This window comes from Tachyglossus aculeatus, chromosome 4 (assembly GCF_015852505.1).
Source record: "Tachyglossus aculeatus isolate mTacAcu1 chromosome 4, mTacAcu1.pri, whole genome shotgun sequence".
NCBI lineage: Eukaryota > Metazoa > Chordata > Mammalia > Monotremata > Tachyglossidae > Tachyglossus > Tachyglossus aculeatus.
This window is the reverse complement of record NC_052069.1, coordinates 31,468,651-31,485,668: the sequence shown is the minus strand read 5'-3', so window position 1 is coordinate 31,485,668 and position 17,018 is coordinate 31,468,651. Positions and strand designations below refer to the sequence as shown.

The 17,018-nt window shown below is 40.7% G+C and overlaps 1 protein-coding gene across 1 annotated transcript in view; it reads left to right on the top strand.

Annotated features, from left to right (window-relative positions):
* Nucleotides 1-17,018, top strand: part of ADGRL4 (adhesion G protein-coupled receptor L4) — a 142,233-nt gene that overhangs the window by 586 nt on the left and 124,629 nt on the right. The window contains exon 2 of the mRNA XM_038745819.1: nucleotides 4,577-4,720. Coding sequence (XP_038601747.1) covers nucleotides 4,577-4,720 — 144 coding nt within the window. The remainder of the gene's footprint in view (nucleotides 1-4,576; nucleotides 4,721-17,018) is intronic.

Here is a 17,018-nt window from a genome sequence, read left to right as displayed (position 1 = left end):
GGATTGATGGATTGATTGATTGATTACTATGTGCCAAGCACTGTTCTAAGCGCTGGGGGCATACAAGGTGATCAGGTTGTCCCACATGGGGCTCACAGTCTTCATCCCCATTTTACAGATGAGGGAACTGAGGCACAGAGAAGTTAAGTGACTTACCCAAGGTCACACAGCAGACATTGTGGCGGAGCTGGGATTAGGCCCCATAATAATAATGATGATGATGGTGGCGTTTGTTAAGCGCTTACTATGTGCCAAGCACTGTTCTAAGCGCTGGAGAGATACAAGGTGATCAGGTTGTCCCACATGGGGTTCACAGTCTTCATCCCCATTTTACAGATGAGGTAACTGAGGCACAGAGAAGTTAAGTGACTTACCCAAGGTCACACAGCCGACATTGTGGCAGAGCCGGGATTAGAACCCATAATAATAATGATGATGGCATTTGTTAAGTGCTTACTATGTGCCAAGCACTGTTCTATGCGCTGCGGTGGGGGGATACAAGGTCTATTTATTTAATTATTTTACTTGTACATATTTATTCTATTTATTTTTTGTTAATATGTTTTGTTTTGTTGTCTCTCTCCCCCTTTTAGACTGTGAGCCCACTGTTGGGTAGGGACTGTCTCTATATGTTGCCAACTTGTACTTCCCAAGCGCTTAGTACAGTGCTCTGCACACAGTAAGCTCTCAATAAATACGATTGAGTGAATAAATGAATGGGGCTCACAGTCTTCATCCCCATTTTACAGATGAGGTAACTGAGGCACAGAGAAGTTAAGTGACTTACCCAAGGTCACACAGCAGACATTGTGGCAGAGCCGGGATTAGAAGCCACAATGATAATGATGATGATCAAGCAATCAACCAATCAATCGTATTTATTGAGTGCTTACTGTGTGCAGAGCACTGTACTAAGCGCTTGGGAAGTACAAGTTGCAACAAATACAGTCCCTACCCAACAGTGGGCTCATTTGTTAAGCTCTTACTCTGTGCCAAGCACTGTTCTATGCGCTGCGGGGTGGGTGTGGGGGGGATACAGGGTGATCAGGTTGTCCCACGTGGGGCTCACAGTCTTCATCCCCATTTTACAGATGAGGTAATGAGGCTCAGAGAAGTTAAATGACTTGCCCCAGGTCACACAGCAGACATGGGGAGGAGCGGGATTAGAACCCATGACCTCTGACTCTCAAGCCCGGGGTCTTTCCACTGAGCCACGCTGCTTCTAAACCACTGGGAAATGTGCCTTGGTGGGGGAAGGGGAGGGAGCCGGTTCTGACCCCTCCAAAACTAGCCCCTTTAATAATAATAATAACGGTATTGTGAAGTGCTTACTATGTGCCAAGCACTGTTCTAAGCGCTGGGGTAGATACAAGGTAATCAGGTTGTTCCACATGGGGCTCACAGTCCCCATTTGACAGATGAGGTAACTGAGGCCCAGAGAAGTTAAGTGACTTGCCCGAAGTCACACAGCTGACAAGTGACTCCCAAGCCCGGGCTCTTTGCACTAAGCCACGTTGCTTCCCCTTAATAATAGAGCAGCGTGGCTTAGTGGCAAGAGCCCGGGCTTGAGAGTCAGAGGTCATGGGTTCTAATTCCGCTTTGCCACTTTTCAGCTTTGCACAAGTCACTTCACTACTCTGTGCCTCAAGTTACCTTATCTGTCAAATGGGGATTAATTATTACTTTGGTATTACTTTGGTACAAATACTTTGGTATTTGTTCGTTCATTCATTCATTCATTCAATTGTATTTATTGAGTGCAGAGCACTGTACTAAGCGCTTGGGAAGTACACGTTGGCAACATATAGAGACGGTCCCTACCCAACAGCGGGCTCACAGTCTAGAAGGGGGAGACAGACAACAAAACAAAACATATTAACAAAATAAAATAAATAGAATAAATATGTTCAAGTAAAATAAATTGAGTAATAAGTATGTACAAACATATATACAGGTATATACATATATACACGTATTTGTTAAGCGTTTACTATGTGCCAAGCACTGTACTAATCACTGGGGTAGATTCAGAATAATCAGGTTGTTCCACGGGGTCTCACAGCCTTAATCCCCATTTTACAGATGAGGAAACTGAGGCACAGGGACGTGAAGTGGCTTGCCCCAAGGCACTTAGCAGACAAGTGGTAGAGTATGATTAGAACCCACATCCTCTGAATCCCAAGCCCGGGCTCCTGCCACTAAGCCATGTGTGGGACAACCTGATTACCTTGTATTTCATTCATTCATTCATTCAATCGTATTTATGGAGCGCTTACTGTGTGCACAGCACTACCCCAGCGCTTAGAGGAGTGCTTGGCACATAGTAAGCGCTTAACAAATACCTATATATATATATATATAGGTATTTATATACCTATATAAACCTGTATATATACCTGTATATATGTTTGTACATATTTATTACTCAATTTATTTTAATTGTACATATTTATTCTATTTATTTTATTTTGTTAATATGTTTTGTTCTCTGTCTCCCCCTACTAGACTAAATACCATCACTATTATTATTATTATTATTATTGCATTTGTTAAGCCTTTACTATGTTCCGAGCACTTTTCTAAACTCTGGAGTAGATAAGGGGTAATAGATAAGGATAGATAATAGATAAGATAGATAAGGGGTAGTAGATAAGGGGTAGATAAGGGGTAACGGTTGTCCCGCGTGGAGCTCACATTTTTAATCCTCATTTTACAGATGAGGTAACTGAGGCACAGAGAAGTGAAGTGACTTACCCAAGGTCACACAGCAGAGAAGTGGCGGAGAGGCCCCTACTCTTTAGGGCTCCATGGAAACACCCTCCTTGGAGATGCTATGCTAGGACATCAGGACCAAACGGGATCCGATTTGCTTTGGATTTAGGATCCAGTTTGCTGTGGACATGGGCATACGCCTGCTACTGCCGCTTTTCTTTTATTTCATTCATTCATTCAGTTCATTCAATCATATTTATTGAGCGCTTACTGTGTGCAGAGCACTGTACTAAGCGTTTGGGAAGTACAATAAAGCAATAAAGAGAGACAGTCCCGGCCCACAAGGGGCTCACAGTCTGCGGGGTGGGGAGACAGACATCAAAACAAGTAAACAGGCATCAAGCAAGTGTTGTCATCTTGTGAGAGTGGCATCCTCCACATCCCGCTATAAGGGCGTGGCCAGGGATGCTTGGGGATCTCATTACCAGATAAGGAAGATTGATTTCAGATGACTGTCTGGAAACAATAAGTTGCGTGAGTCATTACCGTCCAGCCCAAAGCAGCTGTCCTTTGAGCAGGCTTGGAGCAACAATAAGGAAAAATAGGGGCCTTCCCTGTGAATTTCCTTATCTATGCCTAACAGTCGCCAAACAGGCAAAGAGCCCTCTTTTTTTTTTTCCTAAGAGAGAAAGGTTTGGTCCCTAAAGTGCTCATTTTTTTCTAATTTGAAAAACTCACGACTGTGGTGCACTGTTCAGTGACCCGGAGAGTGGTTTTTGCTCCCCTGTCTTTGGCTCTTAAAATCAAACATTCCTGAAAACCATGAATTAAAGAAAAAAGACTTTATGCAAACATTCTTGCAAAAATCTGAGAAAAGAGTATGTCATTACTTCTGCCCCCCTCCAATCATTTATATGTCACTTTAAAAGTTGGTTGTCTCCCCCTTCTAGACTGTGTCTCCCCCTTCTAGACTGTGAGTCCGCTGTTGGGTAGGGACTGTATCTGTATGTTGCCAACTTGTACTTCCCAAGCGCTTAGTACAGTGCTCTGCGCACAGTAAGCGCTCAATAAATATGATTGAATGAATGAATGTAATAAATTTAGGCAAAATCCCCTTTTTAAACTTTAAATAATTAAATAGTAGAGTTTGAATTTGTTTCTTAGCAGGAGTGCCTGAAAGTTGTACTCTACCAAGTGCTTAGTGCAGTGCTATGCACACAGTAAGCACTCAGTAACTACTACTGCATGACTGATTGAAAGTTACTTTCATAAGTTTTAGTAATCTTCAGTATGGGTTGATAAAGTTGAAAATGTTCTTCAGTAGTCTAGTAGGTTGTTCGGGTTTATTGCAGAAGAGCTTCTAAAGGGATGAAAATGTGTAAAAATCTTGATTTTCTTACCTCTATTCATAAGTCACTAATATGCTTCTGGGAAAAAAAATCTACTGCTACGTAGAAGGGAAAATATTTCAAAATAATAAAAAAGGATCACAATGGTTTATCTATAATTTATTTTATAGTAATCTCTTATCACCTGCTAATCAGTCAATCAGTCGTATTTAATGGGTGCTTACTTTGTGCAGATCACTGTACTAAGCGTTTGGGAGAGTACAATATAACAGAATTGGTAGATATGTTCCCCTCCCACAATTAGTTTATATTCTAGAGGAGGTGACAGGCATTAATGTAAATACGTAAATTACAGATATGTACATAAATGTTGTGGGGCCGAGGGAAGGGTGAATAAAGGGTGAAAATTCAAGTGATACTTTTAATTTAAAAATAACAAAGGGGCAAATGAGGAAATGAATTGTTTTAGGAATTTTGAAAGGAGGAGTTAATAAAATATTTCTCCATTTATTTAGTGTGTTTGTCCACTTTGTTGGACTGTACCTTTGCTCAGAACTGTGCAAAGTGTAACATGAATGCAAAATGTGAAATTCGAAATGGAGTTGAAGGCTGCTACTGTTCCACAGGATTTACGGGAAATGGCATAGCAATCTGCAAAGGTAAATGACGTTCTCAACTGTTATTGGTTTTTACTGTAAAAGCAAATGTTTAATCAAAAGTATCCATTTTTACATCCAGCCACTGAATTGCATTTAATTTGATTTCTTTTTGTAGAGGAGTTTGCATTGGTTCCCTAAATATTGAGTCTGAAATACTGAGGTCTGGTTTCTGGCAAGGTGTTTTTTGGCTCTTCAGTTTGGGGAGGTTATCAGTTTTGGGAGGGCATCAGTTTTGGAGTCATCATACAGTGGACATCGGAGATTTCCAAAACCTTTAGAATATGGAATGTGTCCTTTGTTTCTTGCAAAAAAAAGCTTCCTTTCTAGATGATTGCATCTGATATTGTACCCCAGGGTGGCTTCTGACAGTTGGACTAACCCACTGGGGCTTCAAAAGAAATCCTGGCGACCTGGAGGTGAAATGGCAAAGGCCATGCTTCCAGACTGGCGCAGCTCCAAGAGTTTTAATTGCCAAACTACTCCCCTCGGACTGTTCCTTCCAAATACAAACACAGCATGAACCTGTGGCTGCTCCCATTTCGGGTCATGGAAAAAGAAGTAGGGAAAAGCTGACTAGGCCCACGTGAGGGGCAGTTTGGCCCAAACAAGCCAAGTGGGCAGGTGGCTTGACAGGCTGCAAGTTGGGGAAGGATAGAGGGTGAGAATAAGCAGGCACTATCATTTCTTTTGTTGCACATTCTTTGTTTAACATCCTTTACAAAATCATAAAAAAGCAAAAATAGCATAGTCCTATTTAGGACCCTCATCCTTTTTTTTTTTTCCCTCTGGAAAAGTGTTAAAACATTTAAAACTGCAAGCAAAAGCAGAGTGTTCTCTCTTACCAAAATTTCTCACTCTTTTCTCACTTGCAAAGCACTAAAAAGTCAAAACAATAGGTGTGTCACAAAGCCACTGCGAGCCAATGGGAAGGGATAATTCAATTAAAGCCTGGAAAAGGGAAATAATAATGATGTTAGTATTTGTTAAACGTTTACTATGTGCCAAGCACTGTTCTAAGTGCTGGGGGAGATACAAGGTAATCAAGGTTGTCCCACGTGGGGCTCACAGTCTTCATTCCCATTTTACAGATGAGGAAACTGAGGCTCAGAGAAGTTAAGTGACTTGTCCAAAGTCATCCAGCTGACAAGAACCCATGATCTCTGATTCCCAATCCCGGGCTCTTTCCACTGAGCCACGCTGTTAACATTTTATTGTTATTGCCATTTCAGTCATTAGCATCAATTACGTATCTAGTTTTATTTGCCCTGCAAGGTATATAATCTCGAGAGGAAGAGCCACATAAAAAGTTTAGATTTACATTCAAAAATCCAAATGTAAACAATCACAACTATGAGAATCAGAATTAGTGTACCAACTGTGTAACATCATTGCTGAACGAAGAACTCCCAACTGAAAAATCATTTAACATTTAAAAAAGTAACTTGGAATTTATGTATCAGTTTACAGATATCTACAAGCTTTTTGAGAAAGTAGAGCCAGCCCTCTGTAATTGAAAGTGTATAGGATTGTGGATTCTGACCAATGAATCCAGCTTTTCTCCTTCCTTCAACAGTGGTGGGTAGGAAAGGATGCTGACTATTCTGGATTTTAGATTCCCATTTCAACAAGACTAGGGATTAATTGGTGTGGGCTACAATTGTTGGCTGGGCCAGCAAGCCTTGAGAGTCAAAGATGACTACAACCTAATTTTGTTTTTTGTTTTTATTTTTAAAAAAATGAAAACTGTGTTTACAAAGGGAAGTGTTACCTGTAACTGTCTGGCACCAATCTTTTTGATGTGCTCTGAAACTTATTGGAGTTGCGAGTCCAGTTTTGGACAATGTGATATAAAAAGATGTTAGGTTTTTTTATCATTTTCATCAATACCCTTCATTGGAGTGAAGGTTTCTTGAGGGTAGTGAATGCATGTCTTCCTACTGTAATACTAATACTTTCCAGTTGCTTAGAACAGTGCCTATCACTCAGTAGGTACTCAATAAATGTCAGTGACTAATGAGGGGATTCAGATGAAAGTGATAGAAACTGACAAAAAGAGACTAAAACATGCCCTAGGAGGAAAAAAAAATAATTAAGGAAATATTTACCCCAAAGAAATGAAGGCTATAGGGTAACATAATAGCTAACTTCAAAAATATGAACGACTTCCTGGGGAGGTTGCTTTTTAGTTATTAATTATGTCCATGGAGAATCAATGAGAAAAAATAGTTTCAGATGAAAGCAGGTGAGATTTGGTGTCTTGGATTTAAACAAGCTATTGAGAAGTGTTTTGGGAGTTTCCGTTTCTACAATTATTTCAAAAAACAATCCACCTGAATAGTTTAATCTTTTACCTACCTGTTGACATGGAGCTGACCTACTCAAGGTCCCTTCTAATCCTAAAAGTCTATTCATTCTCAGTACAAGACAATGCGCTAAAGACATTACATTAGCTTCATACAGATACTGATGCAGTATACAGATTGGCTTGGTCTAGAAGTGCCCCTAATGGAGTGGGGAAACATTGTTTGGGGATATTTACGGTGAAATGTGGTGGTGAGCAGAATTTGCGGTACATTGGGTTAAAGGTTACATAGTCAACTTCATACACAAAATTGCTTTTCCCTTAATCTATTTACCGTTTTCCATTCCATAAGCTGAATGCTGCTGTTGGTCCAAAGGAAAGAATATTGTTCTGGAAATTAGGAAATCTGGGGTCTAGTCCTGGTTCTCTCTGTAGCTAGGTAACGGAGGTGGAGCCTGCACATGTCCTTAACAATGTATTGCTTCCCTGTCCTCCTAATGTTTTGGCTTTAATTTTGGACAAACATAGTAAAAAGGAAAGTAGCACTGCCTCAAAATTGATTCAAACCTGAATGATGGGAGGACTACATAAGCACAGATGAAGGAACATGTAGTCTGCCTCCACTTACATCATGCCACCTTAAAGGAAATTTGGAGGTGAAAAGCAAAACAAAGTTCATCAGCATAGAATAATTCAAGGATTTCATAAAGCAATGATAATAGTATGTCGGTAAAGCATTTTCAAGGAGTGTTTCTTGACTTTTTGCTTATTTGGGGAAATGATACTTTAATATTTTTGAACACTGGGAGTGTTAATACAAGAAACAGTAGATCCTGGGGAGGTCATTAACAATTTAGGGTTTTTATTTGAGGTGGGAATATTAAATTTCACTTCCTAAAGAGGTGCAGAAGTGTTGTTCATAATAATTAAGACTTTGTAATTCTACGGAATTTGTAGTGTAAGAAGAATAGTGAAGTTTATATTTTATTTAAATACTATGGGACTATACAAAGCAGAATGCAAATTTCACAGAAGAATGGGTTGAGCATTCAGAGCTCAGCTGGGGGTTTTTTTTGACCTCTTGTTGAACATAATTACTCTCAAGTAGAAGTCTTTCACAGGAAAGGTAGGTTATCCTAAGTAGGATTTCATCCTGATAATAGTTACTTCTACTGTCCAATGGCTATATGGCTTCACCAAAGAATAAAGTTTCCTTCCTTCCTCTCAGTTCCCCTTCTGAGCCCAGGCCACTAACATTGGACAGGAAACAATGATTCTATTTTGTTTTCCAATTCTAATTATTCTCTTTAATATTTCTTTTCTCTTTCACCCTCTTCCTGGGTGTTTTTCAGTCATACCCTTACCTTTATTTTCATGGTGACAGTAATGAGAGCACAACGTGGGAGAAAATAGAGGCCTATTTTCATTTGAAATCCTCCACTCTTTCCCTCTGACTCTGACTGAACTTTGGACATAATCCTCCATTTCTTCTCCCTCCTCAAAGCCTTTCTTTTTTGAATGGCATTTGTTAACTGTTTATTACATGTCAAAAACTGTCCTAAGTGCTGGGGTAGATACAAGTTATTCAGGTTGGACACAGTCCCTTTCATGCCTGGAGACCATGATCTAAATAGAAGGGAAAATTTGTATTTAATCCCCATTTTACACTTGAGGAAACTGAGGCACCGAGAAGTTAGGTGACTTGCCCAAGCAGTTGGCAGAGCCGGGATTAAAATCCAGGTCATCAGAGTCCCAGGTCCATGATGCTGCTTCTATCTCCTGAGTCTTCAATCATTATCTATTCCTCTAAACCCAGATTTGATTAGGGCAAGAAGAGTGCCCCTGCCTGCAGGTGTTCAGTTGATTATTAAGTAGCCTTCATCCTTGGAGGAAGCAGTTTAAAAAACTATTTAAAATGAATAGCCCAGAATTGCTCAGAAAACAGGACTAAATTGGAAAGTAGTGAAACCGACGTATCTAGAGTGTTTCTCCCAATAGACTGATCCCTGTTCGTGGGCTTTCCTGTTATTATTATTATTACTAATAGAAATAATATTTGTTAAACAACTACCGTGTACCAAATGCTGTATTAAGCATTGGAGTAGTTACATTGCTACAGTTGTATTCAGGTCAGAAACCTTCCCTGTCCCATTTACGACTGACAGTCCAAGGAGAAGGGAGAGTAGGCACTGAATCCCCATTTTATATATGAAGAAACTGAACACAGAGAAGTAAAGTGACTTATCCAAGATAAAGCAGCAGGCAACTGACTGAGCAGGGGTTAGAACTCAGGTCCTCTGAACCCCAGGCCCATGCTCCTTCCACTAAGTCAAGGCTAGATCCTTCTCTATGTATATATGTTTGTACATATTTATTACTCTACTTATTTATTTATTTTACTTGTACATATTTATTCTATTTCTTTTATTTTGTTAATATGTTTGGTTTTGTTCTCCATATTCCACTTCTAGACTGTGAGCCACTGTTGGGTAGGGACCGTCTCTATATGTTGCCAACTTGTCCTTCCCAAGCGCTTAGTACAGTGCTCTGCATACAGTAAGCGCTCAATAAATACTATTGATTGATTGATTGATTCTCTAGAAGGAAGTCAGACCAATACATAATTGACCTATCCAGCAGGACAGACTACCCACAGGGAACAGCTCTGAAGACACGGAAACCTCAGTGGAAAAATTCTGGGGATTTCTGGAAGATCCATCTGATTGGTATCAGGGTGACTATTCTGACCCACTTATTCACCCGATCCTGTGACACAGAAATGTTATTTCCAGGATCTGCCTGTTTAGTGTTTCTCTCTCCCTTTTTTCCCAATAGTTCTGGATTACAAGAATCTCCCCAAGTTGCATATGGGGAACCCTGTACTAATGTTTGAGATACAGACAACAGGTCAAAAAGGTGCAACTGTCTACTCTTGAGTACCTTAGAATCATTTTGCACCAAGCCTTAAGGATTTTTTCAGTGATCACCTTGCCCCCTCCTACCTCACCTCAGAGAAGCAACGTGGCTCAGTGGAGAGAGCGCGGGCTTGGGAGTCAGAGGTCATGGGTTCTAATCTCACCTCCCCCACATGTCTGCTGTGTGACCTTGGGCAAGTCACTTCACTTCTCTGTGCCTCAGTTCCCTCATCTGTAAAATGGGGATTAAGACTGTGAGCCCCACATGGGACAACCTCATATCCTTGTGTTTCCCCCAGCACTTAGAACAGTGCTTTGCACATAGTAAGCGCTTAACAAATACCAACATAATAATAATAATAATAATAATAATAATAATTATTATTATTATTATTATTATTATTATTATTATTATTCTACAACAACTCAGCCAACAAACTTGGCTCCTCTAGCCTTCTCACTGTACCTCAATCTCATCTATCGCGCTGCTGACCCCTCATCCACATCCTGTCTCTGTCCTGGAATGCCTTCCCTCCTCATATCCCACAGACAATTATTCTCCCCTGCTTAACAGTTTTGCTGGAGGCACAGCTCCTCCAAGAGACTTTCCCTGACTAAGCCCTATTTTCCTTTTCTCCCACTCCCTTCTGCCTCGCCCTGACTTTCTCCCTTCATTCATGCCCCTCCCAGCCCCAGAGTACTTTTGTACTTATCTTTAATTTATTTCATTGTATTAATGTCTGTTTCCCCCTCTAGAGCATGTGCTCGCTGTGCTTAGTACAGTGCTCTGAATGCAGTAGGTGCTCAATAAATGTGATTGACTGACTGATCTGCCATTCTGTTTTCCAGTGTAGAAATAGCCAAAGGCTAATATCAAAAGTGATCAATCTATCGATGGTTCCTTTCAGAATGCTGAGTCGAATAACTGTTGTTTGCAAATGCCACTGTAATGGAATGAGTTTTGAAAGTCCTGAAGTACAATTGTACCAGGCTTCAAGAAGAGTCATGTCAGTTAGTGGTCAAATCGAGTTAAAGAGAGGCTAACCTGAGGCTAACATTCTATAGTGTAACAAAACCATCTAAGTCATTTAAATTAGGTTTATGGTATAATTAAGTGAACACGAAGTTCAGATTAGAATTGTGTGGTATTACACCCCTAAATGTATTTAAAGCAATGCTGAGTTTTCTAATTAAGCTAGTATATTATACATTGTTAATACTGTATGAGTTTGCCTATAAGTATAAACGCTTTGCATTGTCTTATTCAATTTGATAGGCTCTTAAAAAGATTAAATATACAGTATAGAAAGGCTAAACCCCGTCATAATTAGTTTACTGTTCAAGAAATGAATAGCAGAGTTACAGTTGCTTAATGGTGCATTAGATCAGGTTTTTCAGCATTGTATATGCAGAGGAATTTGTAATATTCCATTCTACAGACTCTGCAAAATTATTTTTAATTAATAAACTTGGATTTTTATGATGCGTTTAACTGAATGGCATCATCACATCTTGATAGTTCATTGACCTTCAAAATAGTCCATCAATCATGTTTGTGTGTTTCTTTCTAATTATTTCATGTAGTACTACTTAGTAAGCAGCTTTTCTTTTAGTTATTTAGATAGGTTGCAACTGTCATAATTACCATCATTAACATTAATAATTTGACACAGTTTGGTCTTCAATAACAAGCTTTTAATGATATTTTTAACTTTTTTATATCTCTTCTATTATTCAGTGGGTTATCCTGTTGCCATCTGTGTCCAACTAGCAGTAAGCATATTATTTTAAAAACTGTGTTAATGGCCTTTCTTTTGCATTTTCTCACTAGTGAAAATGTTCTTGTGATAGTAAAATATACCAGCCTTAATATCATTCTTTGTGGGTCTAAGTTAACTAACAGACTTCCCGTTTTATTTAAAGGAACACTCAGTGTTCAATTGCATTTTTAGTCTCTTGTGAGCATGACATGCTCACAGAAAAGTGTAACACCCTAAGAAAACTGTAGTCCTTTTTAAATTTACTCTGAATTTCCCATTACTTGCTTTGATATACAAGTCTGTATGTTCTGCCATTTATTCATAGCAAACTTTCCATCATTTCTATCGGTAGCTGTTGGATGTGATGGGTCCTACTGGAAGAGAAACTTGTCTTTGAAAACTGTTTTCCTCCCAGTGAATTGTTCATTCATGTCGAGATAGGGTTCATGATCTTCAGAAATCCTTGAACATGAACTTTCCCACAGACTGTGAGAGAGTAAAAATGTTTTCTACAATGAAGTTTCAATTCTTTAAAGGGTCAACCACAGAATGAGGGGGGAATTTTGGCCAAATCCTCTTTTGTCTAGCACCATGTCACTGAGAAGACAGGGGAAAAATACACATTTAAGGAAGGATCCTGAGGTCCAGCTTTTAACAAAAATAATTTGGTCCTGTACTTCAAGCCAAAAGGAGAGGCACAAGTTTCTGCCATCTCCAACACCATGATCATCATTTGACACTTAATAATAATAATAATAACAATGGCATTTATTAAGCACTTACTATGTGCAAAGCACTGTTCTAAGTGCTGGGGAGGTGACAAGGTGATCAGGTTGTCCCACAGGGAGCTTACAGTCTTAATCCCCATTTTACAGATGAGGTAACTGAGGCACAGAGAAGTTAAGTGACTTGCCCAAAGTCACACAGCTGACAATTGGCAGAGCCGGGTTTTGAACCCACAACCTCTGACTCCAAAGCCCATGCTCTTTCCACTGAGCCGTGCTGCTTCTCATTTCTTGAGCTTCAAATGGATAATCAATGAAGAAGCAGCGTGACCCACTGGAAAGAGCGTGGGCCTCGGAGTCAGAAAACCTGGGTTTTAATTCCGCCTCTGCCACTTGTCCGCTGTGTGACTTTGGGCAAGACACAGAACTTTTCCGTGCCTCATTTACCTCATCTGTAAAATGGAGATTTCCCCTCTCAGGGTCGCACCTGGAGAGTTTCCAGTACTCTACCAGTCTCGACTACGGGAGGGAGAGTCAAGCAGAGAGAAGCAGCGTGGTTCAATGGAAAGAGCCCGGGCTTTGGAGTCAGAGGTCATGGGTTCAAATCCCCGCTCCGCCAATTGTCAGCCATATGACTTTGGGCAAGTCACTTAACTTCTCTGTGCCTCAGTTCCCTCACCTGCAAAATGGGGATTAAGACTGTGAGCCCCCCATGGGAAAACTTGATCACCTTGTAACCTCCCCAGCGCTTAGAACAGTGCTTTGCACATAGTAAGCGCTTAATAAATGTCATTATTATTATTATATCCATTCCATTCTTAGCTCAGGCAGTGGCTAACGATTAGAAGGCAATCTGCTACACTTCACCTCTCTGGGTCTCAGTTACCTTATCTGGAAAATGGGGATAAAGAGAATGAGCCCAGTGTGGGACAGGGACTGGGTCCAACCTGATTAACTTGTATCTACCCCAGCACTTAGAACAATGCTTGGCACATAGTAAGTGCTTAACAAGAACCATAACGATAATTATTATTATTATTCCCAAGCTACCTCATACATCACATCTCTTACACTGTAAGCCCCATTAAGGACAGGGACCTTGTCTGACCTGACTGTTTGGTATACACCCCAGTGCTTGGCACATAGTAATAAATACTGCAAATTATTCATCAATCTCATTTATTGAGTGCTTACTGTGTGCAGAGCCCTATACTAAGCACTTGGGAAGTAGAAGTCAGCAACAAATAGAGATGGTCCCTACCCAACAGCAGGCTCACAGTCTAGAAGGGGGAGACAGACAACAAAACAAAACATGTAGACAGGTGTCAAAACCATCAGAATAAATAGAAGTACAGCTATATGCACATCATTAATGAAATAGAATAGTAAATAGATACTAGTAAAATAAATAGAGTAATAAATCTGTACATACATACAAATGCTGTGGGGAGGGGAAGGGGGTAGGGCAGAAGAAATGGGGATGATGGGGAGGGGAGGAGGAGGAGGAGAGGAAAAAGGGGGAGGCTCAATCTGGGAAGGCCTCCTGGAGGAGGGGAGCTCTCAGTAGGGCTTTGAAGGGAGGATGAGAGCAATTTTGGCAGATGTGTGGAGGGAGGGCATTCCAGGCCAGGGGAAGGACGTGGGACAGGTGAAAACGAGGCACAGTGAGGAGGTTAGCTGCAGAGGAGCGGAAGGTGCGGGCTGGGCTGTAGAAGGAGAGAAGGGAGGTAAGGTAGGAGGGGGTGAGGTGATGGACAGCCTTGAAGCCGAGAGTTCTTGGTAGAGAACTACTAAGATCTTGAAGCTGAGATCTTGGTAGAATTTGTTGTATTCTCCCAAGTGCTTAGTACAGTGCTCCGTGCACAGTAAGTGCTCAATACACACTTATTGATTGACTGTGCACTCCTCTATACCCTTCTTTTCCTGAGGCTGGAATTGACTCAGATCCACTGGAGTAGATCCAAGTTAGTACCGTTGTACACAGTCTAGGTACCACATGGGTCTTACAGTCTTAATCCCCATTTCACAGATGAGGTAACGGAGGCACAGAGAAGTTAAGTGACTTGCCCAAGGCTACACAGCAGAAAAGCAGCACAACAGGGATTAGAATACAGATCCTCTGACTCCATGCTCTTCCACTAAGTTGGATAGGGACTGTCTATATGTTGCCGACTTGTACTTCCCAAGTGCTTAGTACAGTGCCCTGCACACAGTAAGCGCTCAATAAATGCGATTGAATGAGTGAATGAATGGTGCTTTTCGGTTCTCCAATCTGCTTCAGCAGATTTCATTCATTCATTCAATCATATTTATTGAGCACTTACTGTGTGCAAAGCATTGTATACTTGGGAGAGTACAGTATAACCATAAACATAAACATTCCCTGCTCTCAATGAGATTGCAGCGTAGAGGTGAAATTGCGTCAAGATTTGATTTCTGGCCCCTGCCTTCTCCCTGTGGTCTTTGGCTCTGGATTTGTCTCCCTTTCCTGCGTTTTTGAAATCTTATGCTCCATTTATAATAATAATAATGGCATTTGTTAAGCACTTACCTATGTGTGAAGCACTGTTCTAAGTGCTGGGGGGGATACGAAGTGATCAGGTTGTCCCACCTGGGGCTCACAGTTTTAATCCCCATTTTACAGATGAGGTACCTGAGGCCCAGAGAAGTTAAGTGACTTGCCCCAAGTCACACAGCTGACAAGTGGCGGAGTCAGGATTAGAACCCATGACCTCTGGCTTCCAAGCCTGTGCTCTTTCCACTGAGCCACGTTGCTTCTTAATCTGTACATTCTCATCTGAGCTCCTGAAAAGCATGGAATGCATTTCTGACTGAATTTGGAATTTATATCCACCCTGGCTGCAAACCATCTTTGACAACTGACTTACCTGTCAAGCCTTTGCTGTTTATCTTATGTTCCTGCAAGAGCCCCTAGTTCAAGCTTAATCATCGTGTGTCAGATTACTATCCTCCAACCTGGCTAGACTGCAGTATTCATTTCTGAACAAACGGTGCCAACATTAATATATCTTGGTGTTTCCATAAGTCTTCAAGTTTTTTTTTTTGTCTGACTTACAAATGACTTAAACTGCAACCCGTATCTCTTAGCATCTTGTTATTGTCCATACTCCTCAAATTGCCCACCAAATCTGAATTACAATGAACAAAATTTGACTGCTCGTATGTTTTGTTCCTTCTATCTCTTCCTTTGTTCGGCCATCTACTGGTCCAGATTTCCTGAGTTGCTAGAAACTCACAGGTGAAAGGAGTGATTGAGAGAGAGGAGCAAGGAGAATAAGGGAATTGGGTGGGAAGCCCACAAAAAGCAAATCATATTTTTACCTTAATGCCCTGAAACTACCATCTAGGGAATAACTGGTATTCCTTTAGAGTGAATCTTATTCCCCTTCATCTCTCTTTAAAAGACTTAAATTTGTTGGTGTACTAGATTTTGGTAGAGATTAATTGTGTGTTTGGGTGTATATAATGGAATTGTACTCACAGCATTAGCCGTTTAGTAAATTCTATTTGCACTTCATTCAAATGTATTTATTGAGTGCTTATTGTGTGCTGAGCACTGCACTAAGCGCTTGGGAAGTACAAGCTCCTGGGAAGCACTTGATAGAAATGAATAACTGAACATGTATGTTCAGATGTTGGTGACAAGGTAGTGGAAATCTTTCCCAAGCTGTTCTATGAAATTTGATAGGTCAATCCTGGTCATCTTGTTATTATTTATTATTATTATTATTGTTAATAATAATAATAATGACATTTTAAGTACTTACTATGTGCTAAGCACTGTGGTAGATACAAGATAATCAGAATGGGTATAGTTTCTGCCCCACACAGGCTCAAAGTCTAAGGGCAGGGAAGGACAGCAGCATGGCTCAGTGGAAAGAGCACGGGACTTGAAGTCAGAGGTCATGGGTTCAAATTCCAGCTCGCCAATTGTTAGCTGTGTGACCTTGGGCAAGTCACTTAGCTTCTTTGTGCCTCAGTTCCCTCATCTGTAAAATGGTGATTAAGACTGTGAGCCCCATACAGGACAATCTGATCACCTTGTATCCTCCCCAGTGCTTAGAACAGTGCTTTGCACATAGTTAGCGCTTAACAAATGCCATTATTATTATTATTATTGTTAACAGGTTTTTACTACCCACTTTACAGATAGGAAACTATGACAAAGAGAAGTTGGGTGACTTGCCCAAGGTCGTGCAGCAGACATGTAGTAGAGCCAGAATTAGAACCTGAATCTCCCAACCCTATTCTTATGCTTTCTTCACCAGGTCACCCTGCTTATTGTCCCAATTTTAAAACATGATGGGTTGGGGAAGTAAAGCTGCAGAAAGCCATAGTTCTGAGTCCCAGCAGAGTTGCAAGAAAATTGTACTTTCCTGACAACCCGAGACACCTTGGGGCTGGGGGGAAGAATGGGGGCAGCCAAGTGGAATCTTGCTATTGAAGAGTTTATTCATCCCAGTTTGAGATAAGCATACTTTAATTCAACATGAGTTTCAACATCAGCATTAACACCACTGCACACTTCCTATGGGCAGATCTCTGCAAGAGGTGTTTGCATTGCTTTAGCCTCAG